Source organism: Netta rufina (assembly GCF_964035555.1).
Source record: "Netta rufina genome assembly, chromosome: 3".
Taxonomy (NCBI): Eukaryota; Metazoa; Chordata; class Aves; order Anseriformes; family Anatidae; genus Netta; species Netta rufina.
The window spans coordinates 55,798,949-55,825,438 of NC_140125.1; the positions used below are offsets into that span (position 1 = coordinate 55,798,949).

The following is a 26,490-nucleotide window of genomic DNA, read 5'->3' on the forward strand; positions in this document are numbered from 1 at the left end:
TTGCTTTAATTATAACACATACCAGACGGAAAGGGATATTTGTCTTTCTACTTAACCTTCTGTCCATATTTCTCCTTTGTTTCCTGAGTCAGATATTCTCCAATGTAGTTTAAAACTTGGAAGAAGACAAAATAAATAAATAAATAAAAATCATACCACAGAACTATTCATTTTCAGATGAATATGTTTATACGAGGTCTTAGACAAAAAGTAAAAATTTGCATTTAGAATGAAATATTGCTCTTGGAAATGATTAACCATAGCGAACAGTTGTAATGAATCTCATGACAAAGGTTTGGACAAAGTTCGTCATTTCTCATAGTTTTATGTGTTGTTGGATTTTTAATTTTATTTATTTTTATTTATTTATTTTTATTTATTTATTTTTATATTACGTGATGCAAGGTTTATTTTCCCATCAAGGATATTCATTTAGTGGCTACGTAGTAAATATATAATTATGCACAAATGATACCACTGAGAGGCATCTCCACCTGACAGCAGCAAATCCTGTAGTGCCGTTTTGCCTCTTGAAAGTATCTTCACTTTTTGTGCGTCTTTTGAAGAAATATACCGAAACAAATTAATTCCCTTCATTATTGGACCACCCTTTTACTTCCCTGGGTTGGGAAGGCATTTATATCAAATCATCTCTCTCTTTTCCAAATAAATTACGATTATGTGGGGTTTCTGGGTGACACGGTCTCCTGTAGAGAACACTCACCAATTCCTCCAAAATGTACTGATGGCTGTGGTGTCAGATTGCCTCAGTTTCACACCTCTGCAGCAGCAAAGACAATTCATTCTTGACAGGTCCTCTTAAACCATGGGAACATGAGGTCTCTCCTAAAACAGATGAGGCAAAATCTCTTGGGTGCAACTCCTGAAGGTTCCTCTCAGAGGGATGCTGTGGTGCTCCCTCGCTTTAGCACTGACCCCTTTGGGGTTGATGGTGCCACTCTGGGTCAGCTTGCTTTTCTTGCTCCGCTCTGAAGAGATACAAACAGGTTTTGGAGGTGCCGCAGGGCAGGAAGAAAGACGTCTGCTTCCCTCAGTGCCTTGTCTGGGAAGGGACAAGGTCTGATGTATCGACCCAGCTTTTGCAACAGAGCTTATGTGTTATTCCAAATTACTTTGCTGAATTCAGGCAGGGGCTCACAGCCCTGCTTCCTGGGTGGAGGGGACTGGCGTGTGGTCAGCCTCACTGCAGAGGTTGGAGAGGCTGTTTGCAGAGCTTAGCAGGGCTGTTTCAGGACTCAAAACCCACCCCAATTCAGGTGCTGAAGTGGAGCTCTGAATCTCAACTTTATTTCTAGAAAAACATCTGAACTGTATTTCAAAACTTTTTTTTTTTTTTTAATGGGAATTAAATATAGTGTGGGCATTTTTAAGATCCTGACATTTTCATGAATCATCCGACAACTCAGAAGTGATTCATCATAACTCTGAAAACCGTTACTTTGGCGTTAGCCCGTTTTCATTGGCTGATTTCAATAAAAAACACAAACAGGATCAAAACTTTTATAAAATGCTACCTGAGGAATGCAGTGAATTACAAACAGTGAAGTCTGCCAGGAAGGCTATATTTTCCCCAAAAAGGATGATAAAAACAGAGACAAATAGCGGGGGAAATTATGAAGTAACCTATTGGTCCTGCAGCAACCCTATGGCACAACGTGTGACAGTCTGCAAATCCTGGCGCATATTTCTGGAAAATTGGATGGGTTGTTTTAACGTGGCAATGAATGAATGAAGTATTGTAGTATTAGTCACTGCAGGCATAACAGGAAAAAAAAAAAAATCTCTTTTCATGTCAGATTTTCTGAGATGGAAAATGTGGATGAAGCAACAGTATCTCAACGGCAGCTAAGGAACATATTTTTGTTTAGTAACAGATACGAGGCTTATGTTTGGGCACCAGTATGCATGGCAAAGAAAGGAAAGAGTCTTAGATGGGTGGAAGAACTTTGTCTTGTCTTAAAAGCTGCCAGAAGAAGGTGACTTTAAACTTATTTCTCATCACCTTCATCCTCTTTATTTTAATCCTTGGCAATAGTGAGATTTATTTCTGTTGAACAGATAGGGAGAGCTACTATTGCAGGGCAATTAACCATTTTGGTAATTACAAATGTCTGAATTGCTGGGAGCATCTCCCTACCTAAGTCAACATGGCTTCGTCTTTCCCTGAAGGAAGCCACTGGAGAATTCAGTCTGACCATTTCCATCTCAACTCTTGCAGCGTGCATGCCTTGCCCTTTCTCATTCCTCCTACTTGCACTGTGGAAGGAGGTCATCATTTATTACCAGGCACTTGATTTACTGCTTTCTGAGAGCACCACGGTTCTGCTGGAATTATCTTCTTCAACAACAACAGTTTTATGAGCAGGTTGGAGCCACAGCCACCGAGGTGAAACTTCACCTGGTGTAGATTTCATCGCTCCATTAATTGCAGTAGCATAACAGTACTGCCGTTATGCATAGTAGTTGCTCTATTTTAGTAGGATTTCCATGGACCTATGTTAATCAATGTGTCATTTTTAGCTATTTAAAAAGGACAGTTGAGCAATCAGTATAAGATTCTTGCATGCTATTAGTTCATTAATATAATTCTGCCAAAACCAGCATTACTCTTGCATAAAATTATTACTGTGGTTCGTTTGCAACCTGAATTTCTGCATTGTTTGGTAATTACACAAGTAGGACTGCTTACAACATCATTTTTACAGCCACAGTTGTTATTTAAAAAAACAAAATAATATTGGTCTCTTTGTTGCTACTGGTAGATTGTTGTCAATAACTTTGCTGCCTGCAGCAAGGGAAGCAGTCCCTGTGCAGTGATTTTGCTGGAGCTTTTAATTGCAGTGGACCACTGGGCTTGTGTCCCTGCAGAGTCAGGAGGAAGAATTGCATAATCAAGGGGCTTTGTGTAGGCAACAAAAACACCCCAACCCACAGCAACAGGGGAAAAGAACAAACCAACAAAAAAAAAGCAGCCGGGAAGTAGGCACTCCTGAGAACAGCTCAGGCTATCGTAAGATCTGTCTTGGGTCACAGTTCTGCTGCTTTACTGGGTTATTGTCACTTTCCTTTTGCTGAAAGGGGGAATCCAGGGAGCCCCTCTGTGTAAACTTAAACGCCTTGATAGGGGCAGTGGAGTGACATGCTGAACAGGCAGACCCAAATAGAGGGGTGAAATTCCAAGTTCAGAACTGCTCTCAGTGTTTTTCTTCTCCTTGTGTGGCTTCTGAACCGTCTAGCCTGAAGTGTGGTGCAGAAGAAAGTGTGAAAATGAAGGGTGAGAAAATGACAGGAATTTTAGTTAGGGTGGATATTGTATTTGATCAAGCTTGAGTGGCTTTGCAATGAATGTGGATGTGAGCCAGAATGGTAAACAAGCAAGTACTCTGCTACCTATCAAATAATATGATCTTAAACTGTAAATAGAATGAGAACATTTTATTCCTGTTTAGTCCTTTATGTTATGGCAAGCCTTGCTCTACAGTGCTCTCTGCTGGAAGTTTGCTATATTATCATTTTCTGCTAAAATTATAGTAATTATGGTTTTTTCTCACATTTGTTAATTAGATAAACTTGTAGTAGTCAATTCTTCTTAATAAATGTTTCCCACTGCGGTATAATATCAGGTAGCTATGTATTTTCACTTAGAGTTAAATCAACAAATAATATGAAAAGGCATAAAAGCCCATAATGGGAACTCAGTGGGAATGCAATCCATTCTCAAGAAAATTGAGTCATACAATGAATGAGAACAGGTAACAGAACTTTGTCCCTTGCTCACCATGGGAAAATGCACAGTACTGTGTCTAAAGATATGGTGATATATGTGCACTGCAAGCTATCAGTGGAACTGTACATTTTTTATTTTAGCAACATCCTCATGTGTTGTACCTTTCTCCCTTGTTTCCAGCAGCAAGTTGATGAATTTTTGAATGTCTACTGCTCAGTGCCAGACAGCATCCAAAAGGAGGGTGCATGGGAAACACAGACATATGTGCACTTCTGTGATGGCCAAGGAGTGGCATTAACCCTTAAGCCAGAACACAGAGTGGAAGATGTTCTTTCTCTGGCCTGCAAGGTATGCATTTTTCATGTACGATTGCACCTCATTAACAACTGTGGACCTCAGAAGGACCATAATACGTCTGAGGACTCCTTAATAGTGAACGAATAATACCAGCATCTCCCTGTCTCTGCATTAAGGCACATTTTGAGCGTTTGCACCATTTCCTTTAGCAGTATTATTTTGTATTGTAGCCAAGGTAGCAGGGATGTGGAAGGCTTTTCAAGAGGCATTGCTCAAGTCTGTGCACACTGAATCCTTAAAGAGTGGTGACAGTTTGCCAGGTAATCAGCTCCTGAGAGATCTCCATCCATGTCCAGTCTGAGTTGTCACTGCAGCAAACTGAGCTTTCTGTGCAAATTAGTCAGAGGAGTAACGGGGACTGTTTGATTTAATGTCAGGAGAGAAGACACTGAAAACTGCTGTTAACAATGGCTAACATATATGTTTGCTTCTTCAAGGGCCCTATTTTGGCTTTTGATTAATGAAGCACTTGTTCTACTTCAAAATTTCAAAGAGTACATTATGTTTTGACAGTCAGTGTCAGAAATTTGAGAGGGATTGCAGTAGATCTTGGGACAGAAAGTGGAGTCACAGATGGAGGGTAGAATAAAAAACTACCAACAAAAGACCACCACCTCTAGAGCATCACAACTTACCTGGCACCTTGGTCTTCATTTGTGTTAGTGGTTGAATTTGGCTCTGACTTCATGATTCAAATCAAATTACACAAACAAGTTCTTTGGAACAGCTAAAGTTTCACACCCAAATCATGTTTTCCTATTTTCTAACAAGTGGTAAGTATAGTTTATTCACTTCACAAGTAAAGAGGAAAAAAAAATGGAGAAAAAAAAAAAGAGGATTTTTTTTTTTTTTTTGGTACACAGTCCCACTCTATACAAAAACTATCTGTAGCTTTTGGCATAAGTTAATGTGAAATTTCAGGTGAGCTCTTTCAACTGGCTTGAAGTTAATGAATTTTGAGGGTTCTAATGATGGAAAGGCCTTAATTTAATAGCTCTTTCCACATGATAATGTTGTATAAATAAATAAAGAAAGGAATTATATAAGTTTCTAAAAATCTATGATGTACTATGTGTTTTAAATCAAAATAAGCACATTCTTCTTAGTCAAGTCACAGTTCATATACCAGGCACCTCTGAGAAGAAATTACCTTCTCATTACTCTTGTTAGTGGAGACTGAATCCTGGAGAAACAGTTTATTAGGCTAGTTTACTTCCTAAAAATTCACTGTACAGGTGAAACATTGTTTGACCAGTAGATGGCACAGTAGAGCTGAAACATTTGGAAATCATTACAGTAACACAGAAGACCACTGAAAGAGAAATAAAAATTCATATTTATAAAATTAAGTTGAAAAGGAAATGCCTTACCTCTCTTACTCCATCATTCCAAAATACTTGTAATTCTAAATCTGGCTCTTAATTTTTTAACGTCTGTTTTACATGAAAGTATAGTTTTAAATATATATACATGTATATATATTTTTTTCTCTGAAATATTTTTCTGTTTTATTTATTTTTTCCTACTCTGTGTGTAAAGATTTTCATAAGCATTTTCTAATGCTAAATTTTCTATTCTGGTTCTTTTCTTTCTTACATTTTAATTCTGCTCTGAGTGTAAGGAATCTTTCTTCACAACAGAACATGTTTGAATGTTATAAATATAAATTTCAAAGTTTTTTTTTTTTTTTTTCTTCATTCATGCTTTATGGGGTTTATACTTTTCTCATTTCTGTTTTCCATCTGAGTCTTTTGGATAGCACATATAGAGGAAACGTGTATTTGAATACAATTATTTAGGATACAGTACACATGCAACTCATAAACTGTTACACATAATAAAATGTTCAAGTAATTACTGGTTACTCAGTAAATTTAGTTTTCATAAGCTGCAGAGTTGTGCTAAAGAGGTTAAATAATCCAAACGGATGCAGTCATTGCTCCTTTTCCTTTTTTTAAGCAATGCTGCTCTATTAGTATGTTAAAACAAAATGTTTTTTGCAGTGGTTTCACTAGCATCCTGATTTTTCAGAGAGACTCTCATCAGGGGCTCAACACTTTCAGGCTAATATCCTTTGGGAGTACTCCTATCTCCCTTTGACTTCCTGTTGATACAGGATTTGGGCTTTGACCTCATGTGGTGAAAAAAAATAGGTGAAACTCTCTGATCGTAGATGAAACCCAGCAATAAAAATACAATCCAATAAAAAGCAAACCCTTAGGGAATCTGTTTCCCATCCCATCCCCTTTCCTAACAGCCCATGCATGCATATACATTTTCTACATCAGAAGAAAAAGTTGCTGAGCAGAACTGAGTCATTGCAAGTAGTTACAGAAAAAGATGATTGTGAATGTAAGTTCAAAAGGACACAAAGCAGTTATAATATCTTTGGAAACATATAACAACATTCAGTTAATCTTTTAGCTAAGACAAGGTGCTTATGAAAGAAGTAGGGAAGATTTTAAGGGAAAATGGAAATTGCACTTCAACATTATCTTCTCAGCAATGCAACTAGTTTTGTTTATATCACAAAAATAGTATTTAGAAAATTATTTGTTTAAGATTGCATGATTCCTAAAGGGGAGTGTGTGTATGTGTGGCTTATTTGTCTGCTGGGATTATGGAAATAAATAACAAATTGCAAACCCCATTTCTTTTTTATATTCCTTAGATGAAACAGCTGGAGCCGAGACACTACGGTCTACAACTCAGAAGACTGGTTGATGAAAATACTGAGTACAGTGCTCCTGAACCATATGAATACATAGTAGACCAGGAAAGTGTGATTCATTTTATATAAAGCTCCATGTTGTCTGTAGCTACAGTTAAATTATCACCTATGAATATGTGTGATTTAGATCTAAAATAAGGTTTTAAAGCTGTTCGTGAATTGCATTCTGCCATCCTTGTTCACACAGCTCATGCCTATGCAGACGTTCAGATGGCTAGGCACTACAAACACTCTCTTCAAGAGCTGTTTGATGATTGAAGTGGGGCTTCTGGTACAGACACAAAGTGTCAGTCTCAACTCCAGGCTGGATTTTCTATGTTTAGTTTACTCTGCATTTAGTCCCACTGATGCCGATGACGCTTGCAAAGTAACACAATTCTGTCTGTGTAAATATAGCAAGGTTTGGCTCTTTATTAATATAAATGGTGCTGTATTTATTTTCCATAATGTATGTTTAGGCTTTGATGCTTGTAGTTTCATAATTTGATAACTTCTGCTGGTTTTTTTACTTTTTTTTTTCTTCTTTTTTCCAACAGGTGTATGATGAAATAGAAATTTGTCCATTAAATGTTTATCACGTTCATCTTACAAAGACTGAAAACATAACTGATTTTGGTAAGTTTAACCAAAACATCTCTCAGGAATTTTTATTCTTCTCATTACCTACTTTCTCTTTTCAGGATCTTTCTGTCTCTGAGAGCAGGTAGAGCCATCCTTGACAATATCTGAGTCTGCAAAGGACACGTGGCATTATAATGAAGTCTCAAACTGGTTGTTTTACATTGGCAAATACATTTCTTATGTCTCCATTTGGGAAGGGCCTGTTTTCTGTTCTGATTCATTGGCCAAATAGTTCAAGTGTGAAATTATCAGAATATGCCAGCTATACTGAAATTAATACTATCAGCTATGGTCAAGGTCTGCCCTTTCTTTGGTAGTAGGATCCTCTGTTGTCAGAGTGTCAACAGGTTATCCTGTGGTATAAATTCTGACAGACTTTTTATTTGCAGGAGGTGTTTCTGGAAATGTTTAAAACAACTCTGTGTCTGATGGACACATTATAGAACTCATACCATAATAATGAGCTGTGTTATTGAAATGTCCTGTGGGACTAAGATAGAAACTTTTTTTTTTGAAATGTGATTTATCATTTTACAGCACAGCATGATATTTCCTGAATGTTGAAATGTCCTGTTAAGTTTAGCTGTCCTTACAATCACTCAGAAACTATGTGATAATTTTTCTGTAATCTGTGAGTGTTCTCATGAGAATTGTCAACTCACTGATTATGTAAAGTCTATTAAACACACAAGGTAAGAGTTATTTCAGAGAAAGTTTATTTGATTTAGACCTCTTCTACTTCAGGTTTTGCAGTCACAGCTCAAGTTGATGAAAATCAGCATCTCACCCATATATTTGTAAGTGACGTTCTCCCTGATGGACTTGCATACAAGGAAGGTATGTATCATATTGATGCTTAACACACTGCATTTAATTATCTTTTTAAATTCACTTATATGAAGGAGCTTTAGTACTGCTGTCTGAAATGGTTCTTGGCTTTTACTATGCATAGCTTTCTTTCCTTAAAATCATTGGAAAATATGTGATGTTGGGAAAGATAATGTACACAGAGTAACTGAATTATCCTTCCAGTATAGTGGGGAGAGTTCTTGTTCACTCTTGGAGACAAATTCTGCATTCAGCAATCCAACCAAGTGCTTTTGCATGAAGAAACAAGTTGGAGGAAAAATTTATCTCACACTGGGGAACCACATGGGCTTGGTCAGTCTCCAAGACCCATCACTTCCACTTTTCCTGACAGTGAAAAGTAGACTCCCTCCCCCAAATAGTTTTCTGCATACATCTCCCTGGGCAACTTCTCTACTACAGTGCTCAGAAACAGTGTTTCTTTTCAGCAGGATTGTGTTTGTTCTGCTCTCTGAAAAATAGAGATACAAAAACATAAAGCATAGACAAGAAGTTTCAGTAGCTACCTGAGGTTAATGATCACTTGATTGCTGCTAACCTTGAAAGACATCAGTTGCCACTGTTTAGATTTATACAAAGGTTAATAAAGACTCCATCTGTTATTATTCCAGTTTATCATGAATGATTTGATCTGCATGACTAGTTTCTTGGTCTTCTCAGAGTGGGATAATACTATTTGTATTATTGTGCTGTATGCTGATGGGCTGTCTTTTGAAATGAATTCAGGGTATCTGAGTCGTGAAAGGTGCTTCTATTCTGATCTTTTCAAAAGGTGTGCTCCCCTCCCACCCCAAATATCCTCTTTAGAAATAAACAACTTGATTGTAGTAGTATCAAAGTAAACACGAAGGCAAACTGTATAATTATAACATATAAAACTCTCATCAGTTCTAACAGATTTATGGAAAACAAAATTAAAAGGTGAAGCAGCGTAAAATTTGGTTTGTGACCCTTTCCATTTTATGTTCCCTCCTTTTTTCTTTCATTTTTTTTTCTTCCCTTTTCTTTCCTTTCACATGCTCCCAGGGCTACGAGTAGGCAATGAAATCCTAAGCATAAATGGAGAGGCTGTGTCTGATCTTGACCTCAGGCAGATGGAGCTACTGTTTTTGGAGAGAAGCGTAATGCTCACTCTGAGAATGAGCCACTGCGGAACTCTGCAACCCTTGTGTGCATCCTGGTCAGATGGTGACATTTCCAGGGATCCAAAAAGTTTGTTGCCCCCTCCAAACCAGTCACAGCTCCTGGAAGAGTTTCTAGATAACTTCAGAAAGAACACAGCAAATGGTAAGAAGTTGACAACAATCTATTTAAATTAATTTATGTTTATATTTTTGCTTATGCTTCAGTGAGAAACCCAAATGCAAACCAATGAAGTTCCATTTATGCTCCATATCTGTCAGTTATTTCAGTATTTTCTAGAAAGTAGAAGTGGAATGGGATATGATTATTTCTGCAGGAAGATTAAATTCTTTTAATGTGTTTGGCTGCACCAGCCAACCATCCAGTATTAACGGCACATTTCTGTGTGCCGATGGGTATTTCCAGTACATCCATTTCCTGGGCATTAGTGGTTGAAGTGATTTGATGGCTTTCAGAGACAGAAATGTTTAGAGTGCTTTTTACATAAGCTAAAGTACTACATACATTAAGAGTGCCTTAAATGCAGTAATCATTATCACCTCAGAAAGGAGTCCTTCAGCTCTGTTCCTACCCAAAGATACTAACTTTAGCACATTTCAGTTGAATACAGCAACTCACTGTGTAGAGAAAAGCCTAAGAAAACAGCTTTCACAGAAGTTGTTTTGCTACCATACCTGCTCATATTTCTTATTCAATGCAAACCACTGTACTAAACATCGAATAGAGAGCTGTGTCAGGGTTAGATCATGATGGGTTTCTGTGTGAGGAGCACCAGGCAATGGAGGTGCTAAAAGCCTCTGCAGTAAGGACTGCCCCTGGCCCTGCCAGCCCCAAGGAAAGTGCCAGTGCTCACTGTTGGGTTGCCTTTCCAGCTGGAAGTAGGAGGTGGTATGTCAAGGGGCACAGCCATGCTGGGCAGAGGAAAGCCATGGTCATCCTTCTTCTCCCTGGGGCAAAGGATCCTACACAGGATCTGTGAGGAGGTGCATGACAGGCTGCAGGTAAAGCTGGCCACCTCCAGCGGCCTTCATAGCTGGGCCTCCAAGCCAGGGGGACATGAGAGACTGATAACATGCAAAGCTATCAGTGTCCTCAAGCAAGCCTCAGTGAGAAAAAGATGAAGACCCACTGCTATGGAATTGCTGTAAGCTGTTTAACTCAAGAAAAACCTTTGCATCCTTTCCATTAACATTCTCTGCTGCAGTGTGCAGTCCTCTGCTGCGCTCATGCACAGGGAGCATGCTATGAGGGGGACCCTTCTGGGGGGCTTCATGTGTCCTGGGTGAGGTGTGTGTGTGAGGCGTGTAAGAGAGATTTCATGTTGTGCATTTACAAAGCACTGTGGAGTGATCCAGCTTGTTTCAGCCACCGTACTTCATGTGAGAAACACATCTTGTGATGTTAGAATACGTGTAAATGCATGTCTGAAACAGGAGGGATTTGGGAGTTTGCTCCCCATCTCTCCCATGCCCTGTCTGTTTTTCAAACAAGATTCAAGCAAATTTAACTTGTTTCTTGAATGAAAAAGGTGTAATTTCCTCATAGCACCTCTGGGGGATGCTAGTAAAATTCTGCAGGAAAGCTAGCAAGAGTGGACTGTTGTGTAAGGGAGAGCCATAAGAGGTGCAAAAAAGGATCTCTGGGTTTCATATATGATTATGATAGCAAGTGTTTCCTGATTGGATTTTTTTGTAATTAAAAAATGGGAGGAAAAAAAAAAAAAAAAGAAAGAAAGAAAGAATCACATAGGAGAAGTTGTTAGAATGGATTTAATTATAAAGTAATTTTATTAGGTCATCTTCTGAAATTAAAAGAAATCTGAATACAAGATTTGAGATACAGTAAGTAGTATCTCTCTCAGGGGCCTTAGTTCAATTTAAAATGCCATTAAATTGACTAGTAGCACATAAAAGTTAGTGTCATAAAACAAAAATTATGATAGAGCTAATTAATTACATAATTATACCAGCACTATCATTCAGCTTATTGGCTTGATATCATAAGCCAGCATTACCTGGAGTATTTGGCATAATAAATGTATGTGTCCATTCACTAGGCTCGTCATTCCTTGGGGATAAATTTGCAACCTGTGCAAATAGTCCATTATATTAGGAAGTTATGTGTTATACTCCAAGCACTAGTGTATAAAGGGACATAGCATGTTTGCTTTCCTGCTTAAAAGCAGTGAAAGAAGATTTATTTTATTCAGAAAAGGAACAAATAGTTCTAAATTAAGCTTCCTGAGAAGGCCTTCCATGTTTATTGAATTACCGAGTATCAGTGCTTAGTGTCTGATCTCCTGATCATGTTCAAATGGAAACAGAAGAAAATGACATTTCTCTGAATTAAGAGATCATCTTAAAGGGTTTAACTGTTCTATGTCCTTTTTACTTGCTCAGAAATTCAATAAGATTTTAGATAAGAAGAGGGGATATTTAATAAGCTTACCAGGGATTTGGAGGCCAGGAACATCTGAATTCTCATACATTTTTTGATATTGTTCTGTCTCCTTTGGTACAGTTGAGCAAGTCACTCTTAAGACCACAGTTTTCAGAAATAATTTCTGGTATTTGTGCATCCATTTTGAGCAGTGCCTTTGAAAGTCAGCAGAGGTGGACCTTTTTTTTTTTATCAAATCAAGCACAATTTGTCTCAAGATACATACCTGGAATTAAAAGCCTTACTGTTTCTGCTGTCACTTTCTTGTTTAACCCTCCCCACCCACCCCTGCCAAAAAAATAAATAAATAAATCAAAAACAAGCAAAAACCACTAGTGCTATTTATATTTCTAGAATTATCTGAGGGTTAATAAGCTAAAATTAATGGAGTGCTTGGAAAATGGAAATTTTCAGGACTTGGAGAGTCATATGGTAATACCCTGCCTGGTGCCTGTAACAACCAGCCAAATGCAAAACAGAATTTACTTTAAATCTCTGGCTTCATATAACTTGGGTGGAAATAGTTTGTCCACAGTTGTTTACAGTTTTGTGACTGCTTAGCATAACCCTGATGAATGCCTTTTCCTACATACCCTGCTGTGCTGAGGATACCCAATTATACCTCTTGCCAAACTTTGGCAGCTTTTACTGTACAGAAGGGAAGTGATTGACTTTTTCCAAAGCCACTAACTCTGCCACTCCTAAAAACCATTCCCAGTGAAATTTTTTTGTCAAAGTGATTCATTTTCTCCAAGAGGTTGCCATACCCTTGTAGCTGTACTTTGGACCTGCCTGCGGTCATATCATTTGACCTTCCACATGGCAATGCTGTATGCTTGCTGCTTAGCCATTTGGCTGGTAGTAAGCTTATCCTGGAAAAGAAATGAGATGAAACACTTTTAAAAACATATTCGTAAATGTGGAAAACCAAATAACAGAGCAGCTACATTTGCTTCAAGCTCCAGTGCTAAGGAAATAAAGCAAATATTTGTATAGAAGAAAAAAAAAAAAGTAAAAAAAAAAAAAAAAAAAAAAAAGAAGAGGGAATTGGAGTAGGATTCTTACAACTATGGAGGGAAAAATGCCTCATTTTAAGATGGCATGGGAAGTTCAGGAATAAACAGCAGAGAAGGGACAATAATTGAAAACTGCATTTTCAGGATGGCCCCGTGTGGGTTAGTGGGTTATCTATAGAGTGCTGAAGCAGGAGGCAGAAGCTTTAGTAGGTGTGAAAACCCATGGCAGTGTTCGAGTTGCTGTCAGAGTTGGACTTTTTTTTTCTTTCCCCCAGCAAGTGGGTTTGTGCCAAATAAGCTGTCATTTCTGGGTAGCTGACACTGTTGAAATCAACCCTAATTTGTAAATAGTTCTGATTTAAAAGAAGAAGAAGAAAAAAAAAAGTGGGAGATAGTACTTTGGATACACTTTAACAAATTTCCACGAGGAAAATTTTAATCTGGGAGGGTCAGAGATCTAAGAGGCAAAGAAAGCATTTAAAAATTTGAAGGGGAGACAAACAAAAAATCACATAAAACCAGACATGTTGTTTCTTCATTTGCCATTGTACTCATCATCTCTGGGGCAAGGCACCCTTAGAGAGGCCTGGGTTGTTCCCTTCTGGAGGTGCTGCGACACCAGCACCACAGGCAAGCCAAGAGTGGCTGTGGCTTCAAAGGGGAAGGCTTGCTCCTCCTCCTCCTTCTCCCTGGACCCATCTGTCCAGCCCCCAGCACTGGTCCCACCCCTGTGCTGACAGTGGCACTTGCTGAAGCTAGTTCAGGAGAAAGCTTCTCTTTTTTTTTTTTACTTCCCTCCTGCAAACTCAGTGAGTTGAACTGGCGGGTGCAGAGGTCTGACAAGGGCCAAGTCAGGTAAGCAGCAGGACCTGCAGCTGGGAGCAGGGAAGGCTTGGGAGGCAGAGCTGGTTGCAAGGAGAGCTGCTTTTGGAGGCCGCAAGCTCTTTTTTGGATGACCTTCCTTCCCTCAGAGCACCTCTCATCGTTTTGGAGCATGGGTTTTGCCTTATGCTTTCCCACCACTTGATCTGATCCCCAGGCAGCAGGTTAGCTTGGATACACCTGTTTGTGTTAATCCACATGAAGCTGTTTCACATTGTATAAAGCATGACTGGACCCAGACAGTCAGGCTTTGTGCAGTATAACAGGTAGCTGGGACATGCTGGAGAGGAGCGATGACGCTTCAGCAGCTCATCTACTAAATACCTACCAGATATTTGTGCAGAATGTAACTGTTTCAGGAGGAGGATCAGTGGTTTGAACACTCACATGGAAAGTGGCTCTTCTCTTTCCAAGGAAATAAATGACTTCTGATTTTAACCTTCAAAAGCATGCCTGGAAGCACAGCACATCATTTGGCCACAAGTCTGATTTCAATATACCTAACATATTAGGTATTAGGTATATACCTAATATATTAGGTATACCTAATAATGTGCCTTCTTAGAAATGTGGTAGTAATAACAACTGGATTGCTGTCAATCCCAAGGTGCTTACTATTTCAAATACATTTTTGCTGGATGGTTTAGGTGGCTCTGTAAAGTTCAGTTGCAAAGCACAACTTCTCCAGAAAGCCTTGCTCTATCCGTCAGGTGCTGTTGAGCCTAGGGAAGAAAAGGCCAAGGTTGGTTCCACAACCAGCCTGTGCTCATGTCACTGTGTGAGCCTTGCTGTGTAACACAGGAACAGTCCCTGCATGTTCTTCCAGCCGCATTTGATTTGGAAAGACCTGCAAGTCCCTTCTTAAGAAATGAGGGAAAGTCAGAAGGAAAGCAAAGGTAATTTGCTGCCTGTAATAGGAAGCACTGGCTCCTGCTGCCCCGCTTGTTGCTTTTTGTCCATTGTTTTTAAAGTGGTTCATAAGCCACTTTTAAGCTAAAGTTCAAAGCATTTTGCAAACAAAAGTAAAACTAAATTGAAAAACATTTCTAAATAACCTCTTGTAGTTCTTTGCAAATCACATCCTGTTTGCTTACCGAGCTGCTGTTTCAATGTCAAATTCACTTCATCTTGCTGTAGGACGTGATCTTCATGGTGCTGGGGGGCTCTGTGTGTGTGAGGAATAAAAGCAGCTTATTTTTATTCTTTCACAGGAAGCTCTTTTGAGCTCTGAGGAGGTGAATATTGCTTTTTATCTTCCTGAGGACTCCCACAGCCCTGTTATAGATATGAGTCCTCATCTGTGAGGAAGGCATGCTAATTTTGCAGGTTCCTACACATTGCTGGCTCTTGCCTGGTGGCTCCAGTACCAGATACCTAGTGGCTTTCCATGGCATGGGACAAGACCAGTGTCACATCCCAGCGTGGCCATGTAGCTGTCTGTGCAGCATGACTGGTTATCTATGTGAAGATCTATGACTTGGGGTTTCTCTTTTCACTCGTCACCCTGTGCAGTTGAGCAGGAAGCAATGTAAGCGTGAGACGACATGCCGTGGCTGGTTGTCAAGTAGAGCTCAGAGATGAGGGGTATGTTTGAAATAACCTCGGATAACTGTGTTACTTTGGCTTCCGCCACAACTGCTTTTGTGCCATTAATGCAAATATCCTGGTGCTGTGCTCTGGTGCATCATTGGGAAAGGATCAGTCGTGGCCCTGGGCAACACCTGGGACTATAACGATGTAGCAGTTCATTCAAAGAAAGCATTTGCCTCCTCCTAGGAGCACTTGTTGCTGACTGCATGTTGTGTAATACAGAATGTTTCCCAAGAGCAGTGGTTTAATGAGCTCTTACTGGCACTTGACAAACTGTCCTGTTTGCTTCCTGCTAGATGTGCATGTTGCAAATGAAAAGATTGTTTATGCTGTAAATGGGACATCCTTAACTGCTCTTCGTTGTGCTTTTCTACTGAGGGAGCATTCTGTTCTGCTTTGCTAAGTGCTGCTATGATATAATCCCTGTGAAGTCAGTGTCCCAAAGTTGTTTTTTCCTGGTGTAAACTCCATTAAACCCCATGGAACTGCACATTCTGGCTCAGTGACAACATGTAGGCATAAATCATGACATTGCCCATCCTACTGAATCCTGTAGAGTGACAATACAGACAACAGGGAGATTTATTAATAATGATAAAGTTAGAGAGGCATCCACATATAGACTATTGCCTTTGGCACGTTTAAAACACATCAAGCAGCAGATGGTGTTATGTGTTTCATAGAGGTAAGGTAGGTTGAGTAATTATAAAAAATAGCTGGTTAAGCTAGCCACAAATTCTTGCTAAACTATTTACTTCTTTTTCCCTTTTTATTGCCTGTTTTCTTTACTTTTGTGATTTAGATGGAGGAGAAAATGTACCTCTAAGGTGTTGCACTTGGCCAGCTCCATTTGCTTTCCATCTCTCCTGAAAGCAAATGACCACTGAGAATGGCCAAAGCTGTCCCATGTAAGCAAACCCACATTAGCAGCAGAAGCCAGGAAGGGAGGTATTGGCAGCAGCCCTGCATGTCCTGCAGCCCCAGCCTGGATGACCTAAAGGCAGCTGTGGGCTGCAGCCTTTGCTAGTACTTGTAGAGAATGGTGGCCACCCTAAAAATGCTGTTTTCCTCTGTACCACAGTCACACATCACCAGTTGTTGAAATGGAATAGAAGGGTGATGTGCTAGATACAGCTAACGCTGGCCTTCAGTGAGACTGTATCTAAGAGGGCATTTAGGAGTATGCACTTAGGAAATGCATGTATCCAGGTAACAATTCAGAAGCCAGTGTGAAGTGTTAATCTTAAAACCAAAAAGCTTGAATAGTTGTCTGAATGGCAGATACTTGGACAGAGAAAGTTTAGCAAATTAAATAACCCTATAAAAACATATCATTGAAATGCAGGGGGTAATCAGGCATTGCTACAGAAGCGTAGGCAGTGATTTCCTATTATGTTGGTAATTTGTATCTCCTATAGATTACTGAATTAGCAAATGAGTCAAATTACTTTGTTTCATGATGAACAGTTAACCAACAAAGGAACTCCCAAGGGTTCTAAAGGACTCTGCTCTAACTTCAAAATGGATGTTTCTGCAGATATTTGAGAGGAAAGAAAAAGAAAAGAGCATAAAGCAGCCTACAGAAAGTCGCACTTGCAGAAGTAGGTGGCTTACTGGAGCTAAGCCACTGTTCAGTATGTGGCCCAACATGCCTTAAGCTTTATGAGACAAGAATATTTGCATGAGCATACTGGATTTTTTTAAACATGAAACTGTGGAATGTTTAAAGAAGAAGCATCACTTTCCTCGCTGAAGGATAAAGAACAAAGGTCCTACTTGAGCATTTCAGACTCTTGCCAGAAGTAAGCTTCTCTTTATCTAGGCTGTATCAGATCTGCAAAAAGAAGCCTGGTTGTAGTGTTCTTCAGCAAGTGGATAGAGCACCTGCTGATGTTTCACAGCTGGCTCCCTGAAACCAAAACATCTGGACAAGAGGGGCCACGAGTGGAACCTTCTTGTCTGGCCAGTAACTGCATGTCTTATTTGGCAACAATTAGTCATGTCAGTGACAGGCATCTTTTAATTCTGGTTTGAACCCTATCTGTGAAGACTGATGTTATGACAGCTGCATTATAAATTTCTTTCAAGATTTAGTATTGTGAATGAATTCCTGAAAGAAATTTGTAGTTGCTAACTACAGCAAAGAGTTATTAGAACCATGAAGCTAAGCTGAGAACAAGCCTACCAGCTAGTCTTAGAATAAGTTACAAAATACTTCGGACAACCAAATGATAAAAGCCCATGTGCCTTGAAGAAAGAAAATTTTTCTGAATGAGAAAATGCCGTACGTTTTTTGTGTTTCTCTAAGATGTTAATTTTCTAGAACTGGAGTTTCTTCATAGTTTACTAATATTAGTACAGTGAAGTCATGTTAATTTAGCAAGAATTAGAGCTAGTTCGTATCCGCAGTTATGTCAAAGGTTTTCTGAAGAATGTGAAAATTTCCTAAACAGAAAGAGGAAGAAGTTTTTGAATTGGTAATAAATTGTGTATGTCACTACCTTTTAAATTGTTAGTTAAGGCAGCATAAAAGCTATAAACCACTGCACAGATACCTACAGTTATTGCCCACAAATTGTTTTCAATTTATTCCAGCAATAGAGTCTGAGTGCCTAAGTAGTAATAGTTGCTTGTGAGTACCAACTGCAGGGAAACAACTGAACTGGCACTGTGCTATAGTTAAACACTTAGCTCTTTTCTGTAATTTTAACTGGAATTTATGTAACGTGAATACTCCCAGAATTCTGTGAAACTTAACTTGAAATTACTAAGAATCTACACTTAGGATATGTGGTGCCTGAATGCTGACCTTAGCAAATGAGTCAAATTACTTTGCTTCATGATGAACAGAACCAAGGAACTCCCAGGGGTTCTGAAGGACTCTGCTCTAGCTTCAAAGTGGAAGCACTCCCTTGGGCGGGTGGGAGGCTGGAGAACAGCCCCACAGAAAGGGATCTGGGGGTTCTGGTAGATGGCAAGTTGAATCTGAGTCAGAGCGTGCCCTTGGCAGCCAGGAGGACTAACCGTGTCCTGGGGTGCATCAGGCATAGCATTGCTAGCTGGTTGAGGGAAAGGATTGTCTCACTCTGCTCTGTGAAGGGTCTGCAGAGGAAGTATGAGGAGCAGCTGAGGTCTGTTGGTTTGTTCAGACCAGAGCAGAACAGGCTGAAGGGAGGCTGGCTTTTCTTGTATCTGTTTCCTTAGTGAAGAAACTATGTAGAGAAAGCTTTCGGTTTAGAAAATAAATGTTTCTGTAACAAGTCATTGTGCTGAGGCTTGTGCAAAGGAGTGCAATTTTATATTTATTTTCCTGCTGTGACATGTAGAGGAACTAGATCAATGCGTTGAGGTAAATCAGGACCTTTTAGTGGAGTCTTACAAGGTGGAAATAAGCTTTCCACATGTCACTTTTGGTGGGACATTGTTGTATTATGGGTTGTGAATTTTTTTCAACTGACTTATCACCAAGTCTATCCATCTCTGACCAAAGAGGGTTTAGAGAGTTTAGACCTGCTTTCATATGAGGTCCTTAAAGCACAGTCTGCCTCCAAACTCCTCTTGATCCTTCCAGACCTGGGCCTTCATGATGTTAACTCCAGTGTCCTCTTGCATCACAGCTCTACTAAACCTTTCTACCTATTGTTATCCACACACCTCATTTAGACACTTCTCACTTTACTAGCATTTTCTCCAATGCAAATAATCATTGTGGAACAGGTACTGAACCTTTCACAGGAACCTGTTTTCTCCTCCCAGGGCAATCTTGTTTTTCTCATTTCTGACTGCAGTTACAGTGCTGTTTGCAACATAGGCAGAAATTTAAAGGACTGAAGAAATAATGTGAGCTCTGTCCTGAATGCCAGCAGCTGAGAGCCCCTTCCGTGCTGCTCCCAAGGGATAACGTGAGCCGAAGAACTGAATGGTCTGATCCTGACATAAGCAAGACATATGAGTTACTCATAACTGAGTCGGTGAACCCAGAAACCTTCATATCTCTCCTGCAAAACTTGGATGCCTTCTTGAACAAAGATTGTGAGAACATCTCTTGAAAATGTTTTATAAATTCCTTAGGATCAACTGTTACTTTTTGAAAGATATTTTGTGAGGTCTTTCAGAAAGGAAAATGATACAGAAGGAAATGCTTACATACCTATCTTTTAACTTCATTACAAAAGAGTAAATAAATATACTGTTGAAAACCTGAAATATATCTAGTTTTATCAGACCAAGAGAAATAAGCACATGCATGCTACCTGCCAGGCTCAATTGTTTAACTGAGGTTATGAGTACTGGTCTCCAAGGGAGCATTTTTAGAGTTCAACACGCTGATATTTCGTGTTTCCAGGCAGTGCTGGAATGCTTCACCAACCACTCCCTGGTTTTCAGTAAGTCTAAAGGAATTAAGACCACCAAGACTTTGTACCTTTCTGAGATTTGGCTCAGGTTTTAGTATTATTTGCACCAGGGGTTTTGGAAATGTTTGTTATCTTCTCTCGGAAACTTACTTTTCTCTTGATAGTAACATTGGCTAGAAGTTTATGGAAACCTCAAATTTACTGTAATTAGCTGATCAGTCTGGAGAATTCACACAGCAATGAAGAACATAACTTTCCATACACCTGGCTTAAGTTTATTGCCCAAATATAATTTCTTATTTCCATACTAACCTTAAAGCCATGTTATGGAAACTCTTTGTAGTGGATGTCTACAGATTGAGAATATCCTGAATACTAAAAGTTGGCTTTGTTATGTGTTACTGACAGTTTTTAGAACAGTAAGGAATTAGTGAAAATATTGAATACATTCTTCCCTAGAAGATAGACTGGACCTCATATCCTCATAATTATGGATCCTAATTTTTTGAGCTTATAATTCATATCGGTATTCTCAGATATAAATCACCACCAAGGTTATTGCTGTTTTGCAACCTATATCTGAAATTGACAGACAGTATCAGTGTTCAAAAATGCTCTTCATTGCTCTGATCAGAGATCTGGGTATCTGTCTTTTACAGCCTAGACCAAGGCCATCGTAATTGGTTGAAGCTGTGTGTGCATGCATGTTTTTATATCTGAAACATCTATCTACTGCAGTCAAGAGGACAGGAAATGAGAGCGCCATTTCTCTCCCATGTGCCAGAGAGCTACAACCATGATTAAGATCAGTTTGCAGCAGAGAAACAAGAGTTAATAACAAATGTCTAAGCTGGAATCAGCAAGTGACTGGCATGCAAGACAACCATTGGCAACAGTTTCTACACCTATGTGCACTTGTGCTAGAAGCATTGTCTTAGTCGGAAATGCTCTTTGCCCAGATCTTTATATACCAGCACTAATGAAACAAAGTGCTTCTTGTGTTCTACTGCATAGACAGAGGCTTCTGGCTCTTCTATCTATTTTCCTGCATAGCTGCATTTAGCTATCTACATACTATTTGTGTTACATTAGTGACCAAGGAACATAGGATGGGAAGGAATTCCCAGACTCACTGAGCCCAGTGCTTTGCTAGTCAAGGCTTTCAATAGCCTCATTCATACAATATTTCTATTCCATTTTAAAATAGGATAAACTGTTTGCATCCTTTTCTCCTGGGTAAGCCTGTTTCAGACATTCATTTGTGTGATGGTTAAAAGCCAATCTTATTATTGCACTGGCATATTCCTGATTATAACTGATTGGCCTCTGTGGGCCTTGACCTTTGCTTAGGTAGCTTTAGCTCAAAGCTTCGTGTTTTTACCCTCTTCTCCACACACCCACGCTTTTTGCTTTTTCGTATTTCCAACTGATGAGCTGCAGTTTGTAGAAGGAATTATTCTCCTTAGTCCCTGAAACTTTCTCCTGTGTGATTTCATTCTGGAACTGCGGCTCTGTATTCAAGGTCATCCTGCATCTCCTTTGTGGTAGTCCAGTCATGCTCTTAATTAATGGCACATATTAACTTTGAATGATAAGTGTATTTAATCAGAGTAATTCCTGTTGTACTTTCTGTGCTGAGACAAATAATGAAAATATCAAGTTAAATTGGTCACCAAATTCACCTTGGAAGAAATCCACCAGTAGCCTTTCCCAGACCTAGCAGCTCTTTCAGACCAATCTACTGCTGCCTTCCCTGCTAGCCACTTCTGCCTTGTTTTAATTACTATATTTTTCCATTTTAGCAGGTAATTTCCCTTGGGATGTTATAAAGCTGTCCTTTTTTTAAAATAAGGTTCTGGAACATTAGATATATCCTATGTTCTTTTTTTTTTAAAGTATCTATTATCAAAGACAGATGTCAGGTTAGTTTGATGCAGTCTGTTTAACCATGCTGCATGTATATGGAATCCCATTAATCTTCTTTTTTTCCTTTAACATTTAAATTTGAAAGCCTTTGGTTACTATGATGGCCATAGATCTGCCACATTCTACAATAGATTCCCCCAATATTTTCACTCCTTCTTTAAGCTTAGGTATTACTTGTTATTCATAAGATGCATAGCATAGCATCATCCTGGCTTCCCTATTGTTAGTTGGATCATTATTAAAATCCTTTCACTTGTGTTTCAATTTCATATGCCAGGTTTTAATTGTTGTGGGATAAAGAAAGTATGGCCCTCTGCTGGGCATGAGTGTAGCTCAGTTTGCACCCCTCTGAGGTGTGGTCATTTTCTAGTCACAATTTCCTTTCCTACCTTTCCTGCTTTTCCTGCTGAAGATAGACAGATTTCAGCCTGGGCCGCTTGTGTCCTATAGGACTAGCTTTACCATGAGCTATAGAGTCTGAATCTGTGCACTGTAGTGAATATTTCTTGATGCTGTAAGAGGATCAGATGGAGCGGAAGACACCAGGAAGGGCTAGCAGCTATTAGCCGTTAATCAAGGAACTTATGTTAGCTGAGACATACCCAAGTTCAGTTACCTTGCTTGAAGCTTCAGAGCAGCAGACTTCATCTCTCTCTCTCCTACATCATGGATGAATATCCTGGTGTCAAGCTATTTCTTTTTGTCCTGTGTTGTCTCTTTCCCAGCATTTTGGAGAAAAAAAAAAAAAAAAAAAAAAAAAAAAAAGTAAAAGAACATTAATGTAATGTAAAATGTAAAAGAATATAATGTAAAATAATGTACTGTAAAAGAACATTGTTTCATTCTGATATAAAGCAAAATAGTTTTGAAATCTCATATAGTTTTGAAATCTCAGAAATGTGGCAAAATGGAAAGCCAATTTTCAATACTGGTGTAGGAGCTATATATAAAGATATGTGTGTATTTTGCTACCAAGTTCAGGGCTGCCTGTGCCTGTCATGGTGTCAAAACTACTTGCAGAGGGTAGTTACCAAGTGATGCACAGAACTGCTGCTGCCAAGAGCTGAAAATGATGCCCCTGCAACTCTCTTAGTATGTCGTGGAGTAAGAGACTGCTTTGATGTCTTCTACTGTAGATCTAGAAGGAATTTTTTATTCAATTTATTGTTGTTACTAGAGTGGCAGATGGAAACACACCCTCTTTTTGTAGTTTGAAAAGGGGGTGGTTAACCACCTACATAGTGCTTGACATCTGATAGCACTTGACATGCCTGATATGAGGATTTGATGTTTTTGAAATTGGTGAGAAAAATCTAAAACAGAACAAATTCCAAAGTATTGGGAAAAAATATATATATAAATGAAAGAAGATTCTCAGTTCCTACTTCCTTTGTTTGCAATGAGTGCTGAAGTGGTATGAGCTGCAGTGACTAGAAAGTAATTAAGGTTTCTGTGTTAATTAAGCAGAAAAAGGAGATCAGTGACATTTGCATTTGTTGATGACTTCTTTATGGTAAACGAGTTGTCGGATGGTCGATGTTGATGTTTTCCAGTTGATTTCCTTTGGTTTCTTGGCTAGGATTGTAGCACAGATTATTATTGTCTCGCACATCTGTTGGAGGATATGTTTCCATTGTACCTCATTGCTCACAAACATTTGAATGTCTTCCATATTGACCACTTGTACGTGCATCACCGCAGATTTGCAGAAAAGACGTTCCTGTAGGCGTACAGAGCTCTTGGATGTGCTGTATGTGTTTATCTTTCTCAATGATTGTCCCATCTGTGCACTCTGTGCCCAATTTAAACTGAATAATTAATAGTGAGGAGCATGACTTAGGAAGTACACTTTCTTTCAGCTTTTAGTGGTTACATTAACACTTCTTTCTTTTCAACTGTATCTGTTGAATGATACTGAGCTGTGTATCTGCCTGCCAGCAAGACACAGTATTGCAGGAGTAATGGTATTAGGGAGGAGATTTAATCAGAACATTTGGATTTATTTAAACTCTGAAACACACACCACACCTTCTTTGGTGACGATGTTGGTAGCTGAAAGTGCTGAGCATGTTCTTGGTGCTGTTCATTCATTGCTAGAAACTAAGCATAATGCTTGGTACACATCATATGATTTAGTTAACCTTTTCACACAATGGCATTTTGTCCCTGTACTTTTCCAAGGATTTTATCATTTATCTGGAGTTGCTACTTTCCTTGCTCACAGCAAGCTGAGTTTGTATTTAACATCTGGAGACACTCTGGTTTGCTAAATAAGAAGCAGCTATCTGCTTCTGAGGATGCTGTCCTTCCCAGATGGAAGTGATACACATTTCCACTCACCATGCACAAGTGTGTATGAGTGTGAACAGGACAGAGGGGTGTGCATTCAGTATCGTGTGCTGTAGTACAGAAAAAATATTTAAAAATATTTAAACCAGGTTATGTTTAACCCAGCATTATTAGTCCCTTTTTTCTTCCAGAAAGGTTTATCACAAGTGTATCAGTAGGATAAATATAATGTACTGCTCTAATGCAACTTGCCATTACTATGCTGGACAGTCTCTCAGGCAACATATTTACAACAAAGTAGTCCATGTTTTCTCTTAACCAGTCAGTAAAGTAATTGTATTGAAGTAAGGAATATCAGAGGTGGTTAAGAGGAAGAAAAGAGTTGCCAGGAAGCGCTGATTTGACCTTGCATTTGGATGAATTTTAGGAATGTGTATCTACTGGCATACTCTACTGTGCAAATTTCCAGCAAAGATCCAGAACGTTATATACTAGAACAGTTTTTATACATGCACATCTATAACATTTCTCTCAGTTCCATGCATACTCTCTATTCTTGTGTTACTAGTTTTGCCTGAAAGGATGGTGGTTACCTGGCCTGTATGGTAGCGCAACTTGAACATCTTTGTTACATGAATCCTTCAGTAGAGATGAATCCAAATGTAAAAATTTTAAGAAAATACAGTTTGTATGGTTACTCCTCTTGTTATTCCCCTTCCACTTAGTGCTACAAGTAGAGAGAATTTCAACATTAAACTTGCTATTGTGTTGTGTCTTTAGGCTTTGCATTTGAAATTATGCATTCTCTAAATTAGTGTTCATTTTTCTTCACCCCTTGACATTTATATTTTTTTTTTTTTAGCTATGCAGCTGATGTTGATGCTTCTCTGCTCTTTGGGAATAGTTCAATGGTGTGTAGGAGCAAATCCAGAGGAAGTCTGCTTCTATAGTAAAAGGAGGAAAGGGAGACAGGATATGGATGCTAAACTGATCAAGGAGACATGCTTCCTTCCTTCCCTCCTCATGTTAGTTTGGCAAACAGCATGCAGTAGGATGTCCTTTCTCACCTTGGATCCTTTCTGTGTAACTTTTTTAGTTATTACTAAATAAAATTACATTTACTGTTGCTTACCTTAACTATAATCAGAAACACACAGTGTCAATAGCTAATGCTATAAAACTGGGCAAGACTATAATAGGCCCACCTCTGACAGCCATATAGGCTGCAAAGAAAAAAAAAAAAAAAAAGGGTAAGGGTGAGGAGAGGAAAAGATAGATCATCTGGAAAAAAAAAAAAAAAAAAGCGGTACACTGTTTTGTTTGGCTGCCTTGGCTGCTGTTATTTCCAGTTTGTTCTGATCATGTTACCTACTGATTGTTTTACCTTTTTGTCCTCTTCCTATATTTATGCTTTTGCTTCATTGCTTATTTCATTGCTTATGTAGGTTAGTTTTACTTCCTGTTTTGTTAAGGTCTGATATGTTTAATGGTCACTTTGTAAAATCAGGGAAAGGTATTTCTCTAAGAAGAAAAGCAGACAATCTCAGGTGCATGCTGTTTGGAGGTAAGGGAAAAAAGTGCATTAAAACCCAGAATGGAAATAAAAAGAATGCTAATGGGAAATAAAGTTGATTCATGTTTTAGGGTTGGCTTAATTTTTGTGAACCCAGGAGCTGACAGTGGTTGAAGTCAGTAGGCATTCATGTCCATATTCAGAAGAGGAGCTCATTATGACTTTAGAAGTTCTTAGGGTAGAAGAAAATTATTCAGGCATGGTGGAAGAAGAAGGGTAGAGGCATAATAAAATAAACACATAAGGTAGGCTCCTCATTAAACTCTTAATGAAGGTGGGTAGCTGTTTGATGGAGCTGTGTAAAATGTGTTATTTCTCTGCAAAGGTGGTAACTCTCAGGGTATCTGAGATATCAGGAGCTACACCTGCTTCCAGGAAGGAAAGGTAAAAAAGCTTGAGGGGAGAAGAGTGATGGGACACTGGTCCTACATGGATAGGGAAATGACAGAGTAATCTGGTCTTTGGTACCTGGGTGGAAAGTGACAACCTTGACACTAAGCTTGACATAGGCTCCTTAATAACATATGGAAAAATAAAGTTTCAAGATGACATCACACTGAGTCATTTCCTCACAGTATCCTCAGGGAGAAAGCAACATTTGCATCTTTCTCTCTGGCTTTCCTGTGAAGTCTTTCTGCCATGTTTTGTATTCCCAGGAAAGCCCCTTGTGGGCTACAAGGTGGTCTTTTGGACCTAAAATTCCCACTTCCCTCTCCATTTCAGTCCGTGTCTGTGAATCCTTGCTGACAGGAGCTGCTTCCACTCTGGGGGAACAGGACAGCAGCAAGTCCCTGCCCTCAGCCAGATTTGCAGAGTGAAGCCAGATTGCAAAGAGATCTCTGAGCTGCCTGGGAAAGGGAGGTTTGGTTGGTAGCTCTCCATCAGAATGAGATGGTGTAGAGGATACAACAACCGCTTCATATTAAAAATGAAAATGGGAAAAAAAAAATAAT

The 26,490-nt window shown here is 39.1% G+C and overlaps 1 protein-coding gene across 3 annotated transcripts in view; it reads left to right on the forward strand.

Moving 5' to 3' along the window:
• The window catches only part of TIAM2 (TIAM Rac1 associated GEF 2), a gene marked incomplete at its 5' end in the record, with an annotated part of 88,273 nt that overhangs the window by 30,162 nt on the left and 31,621 nt on the right, over positions 1–26,490 (forward strand). For 2 of the 3 annotated variants that reach the window (XM_084283887.1, XM_084283888.1), the window contains 5 exons: positions 3,932–4,096; positions 6,777–6,887; positions 7,373–7,451; positions 8,202–8,294; positions 9,351–9,611. In XM_084283887.1, coding sequence (XP_084140013.1) covers positions 3,932–4,096; positions 6,777–6,887; positions 7,373–7,451; positions 8,202–8,294; positions 9,351–9,611 — 709 coding nt within the window. Of the gene's footprint in view, positions 1–3,928; positions 4,097–6,776; positions 6,888–7,372; positions 7,452–8,201; positions 8,295–9,350; positions 9,612–26,490 lie in introns of all 3 variants that reach the window. The other variant, XM_084283886.1, reaches the window with a different exon arrangement.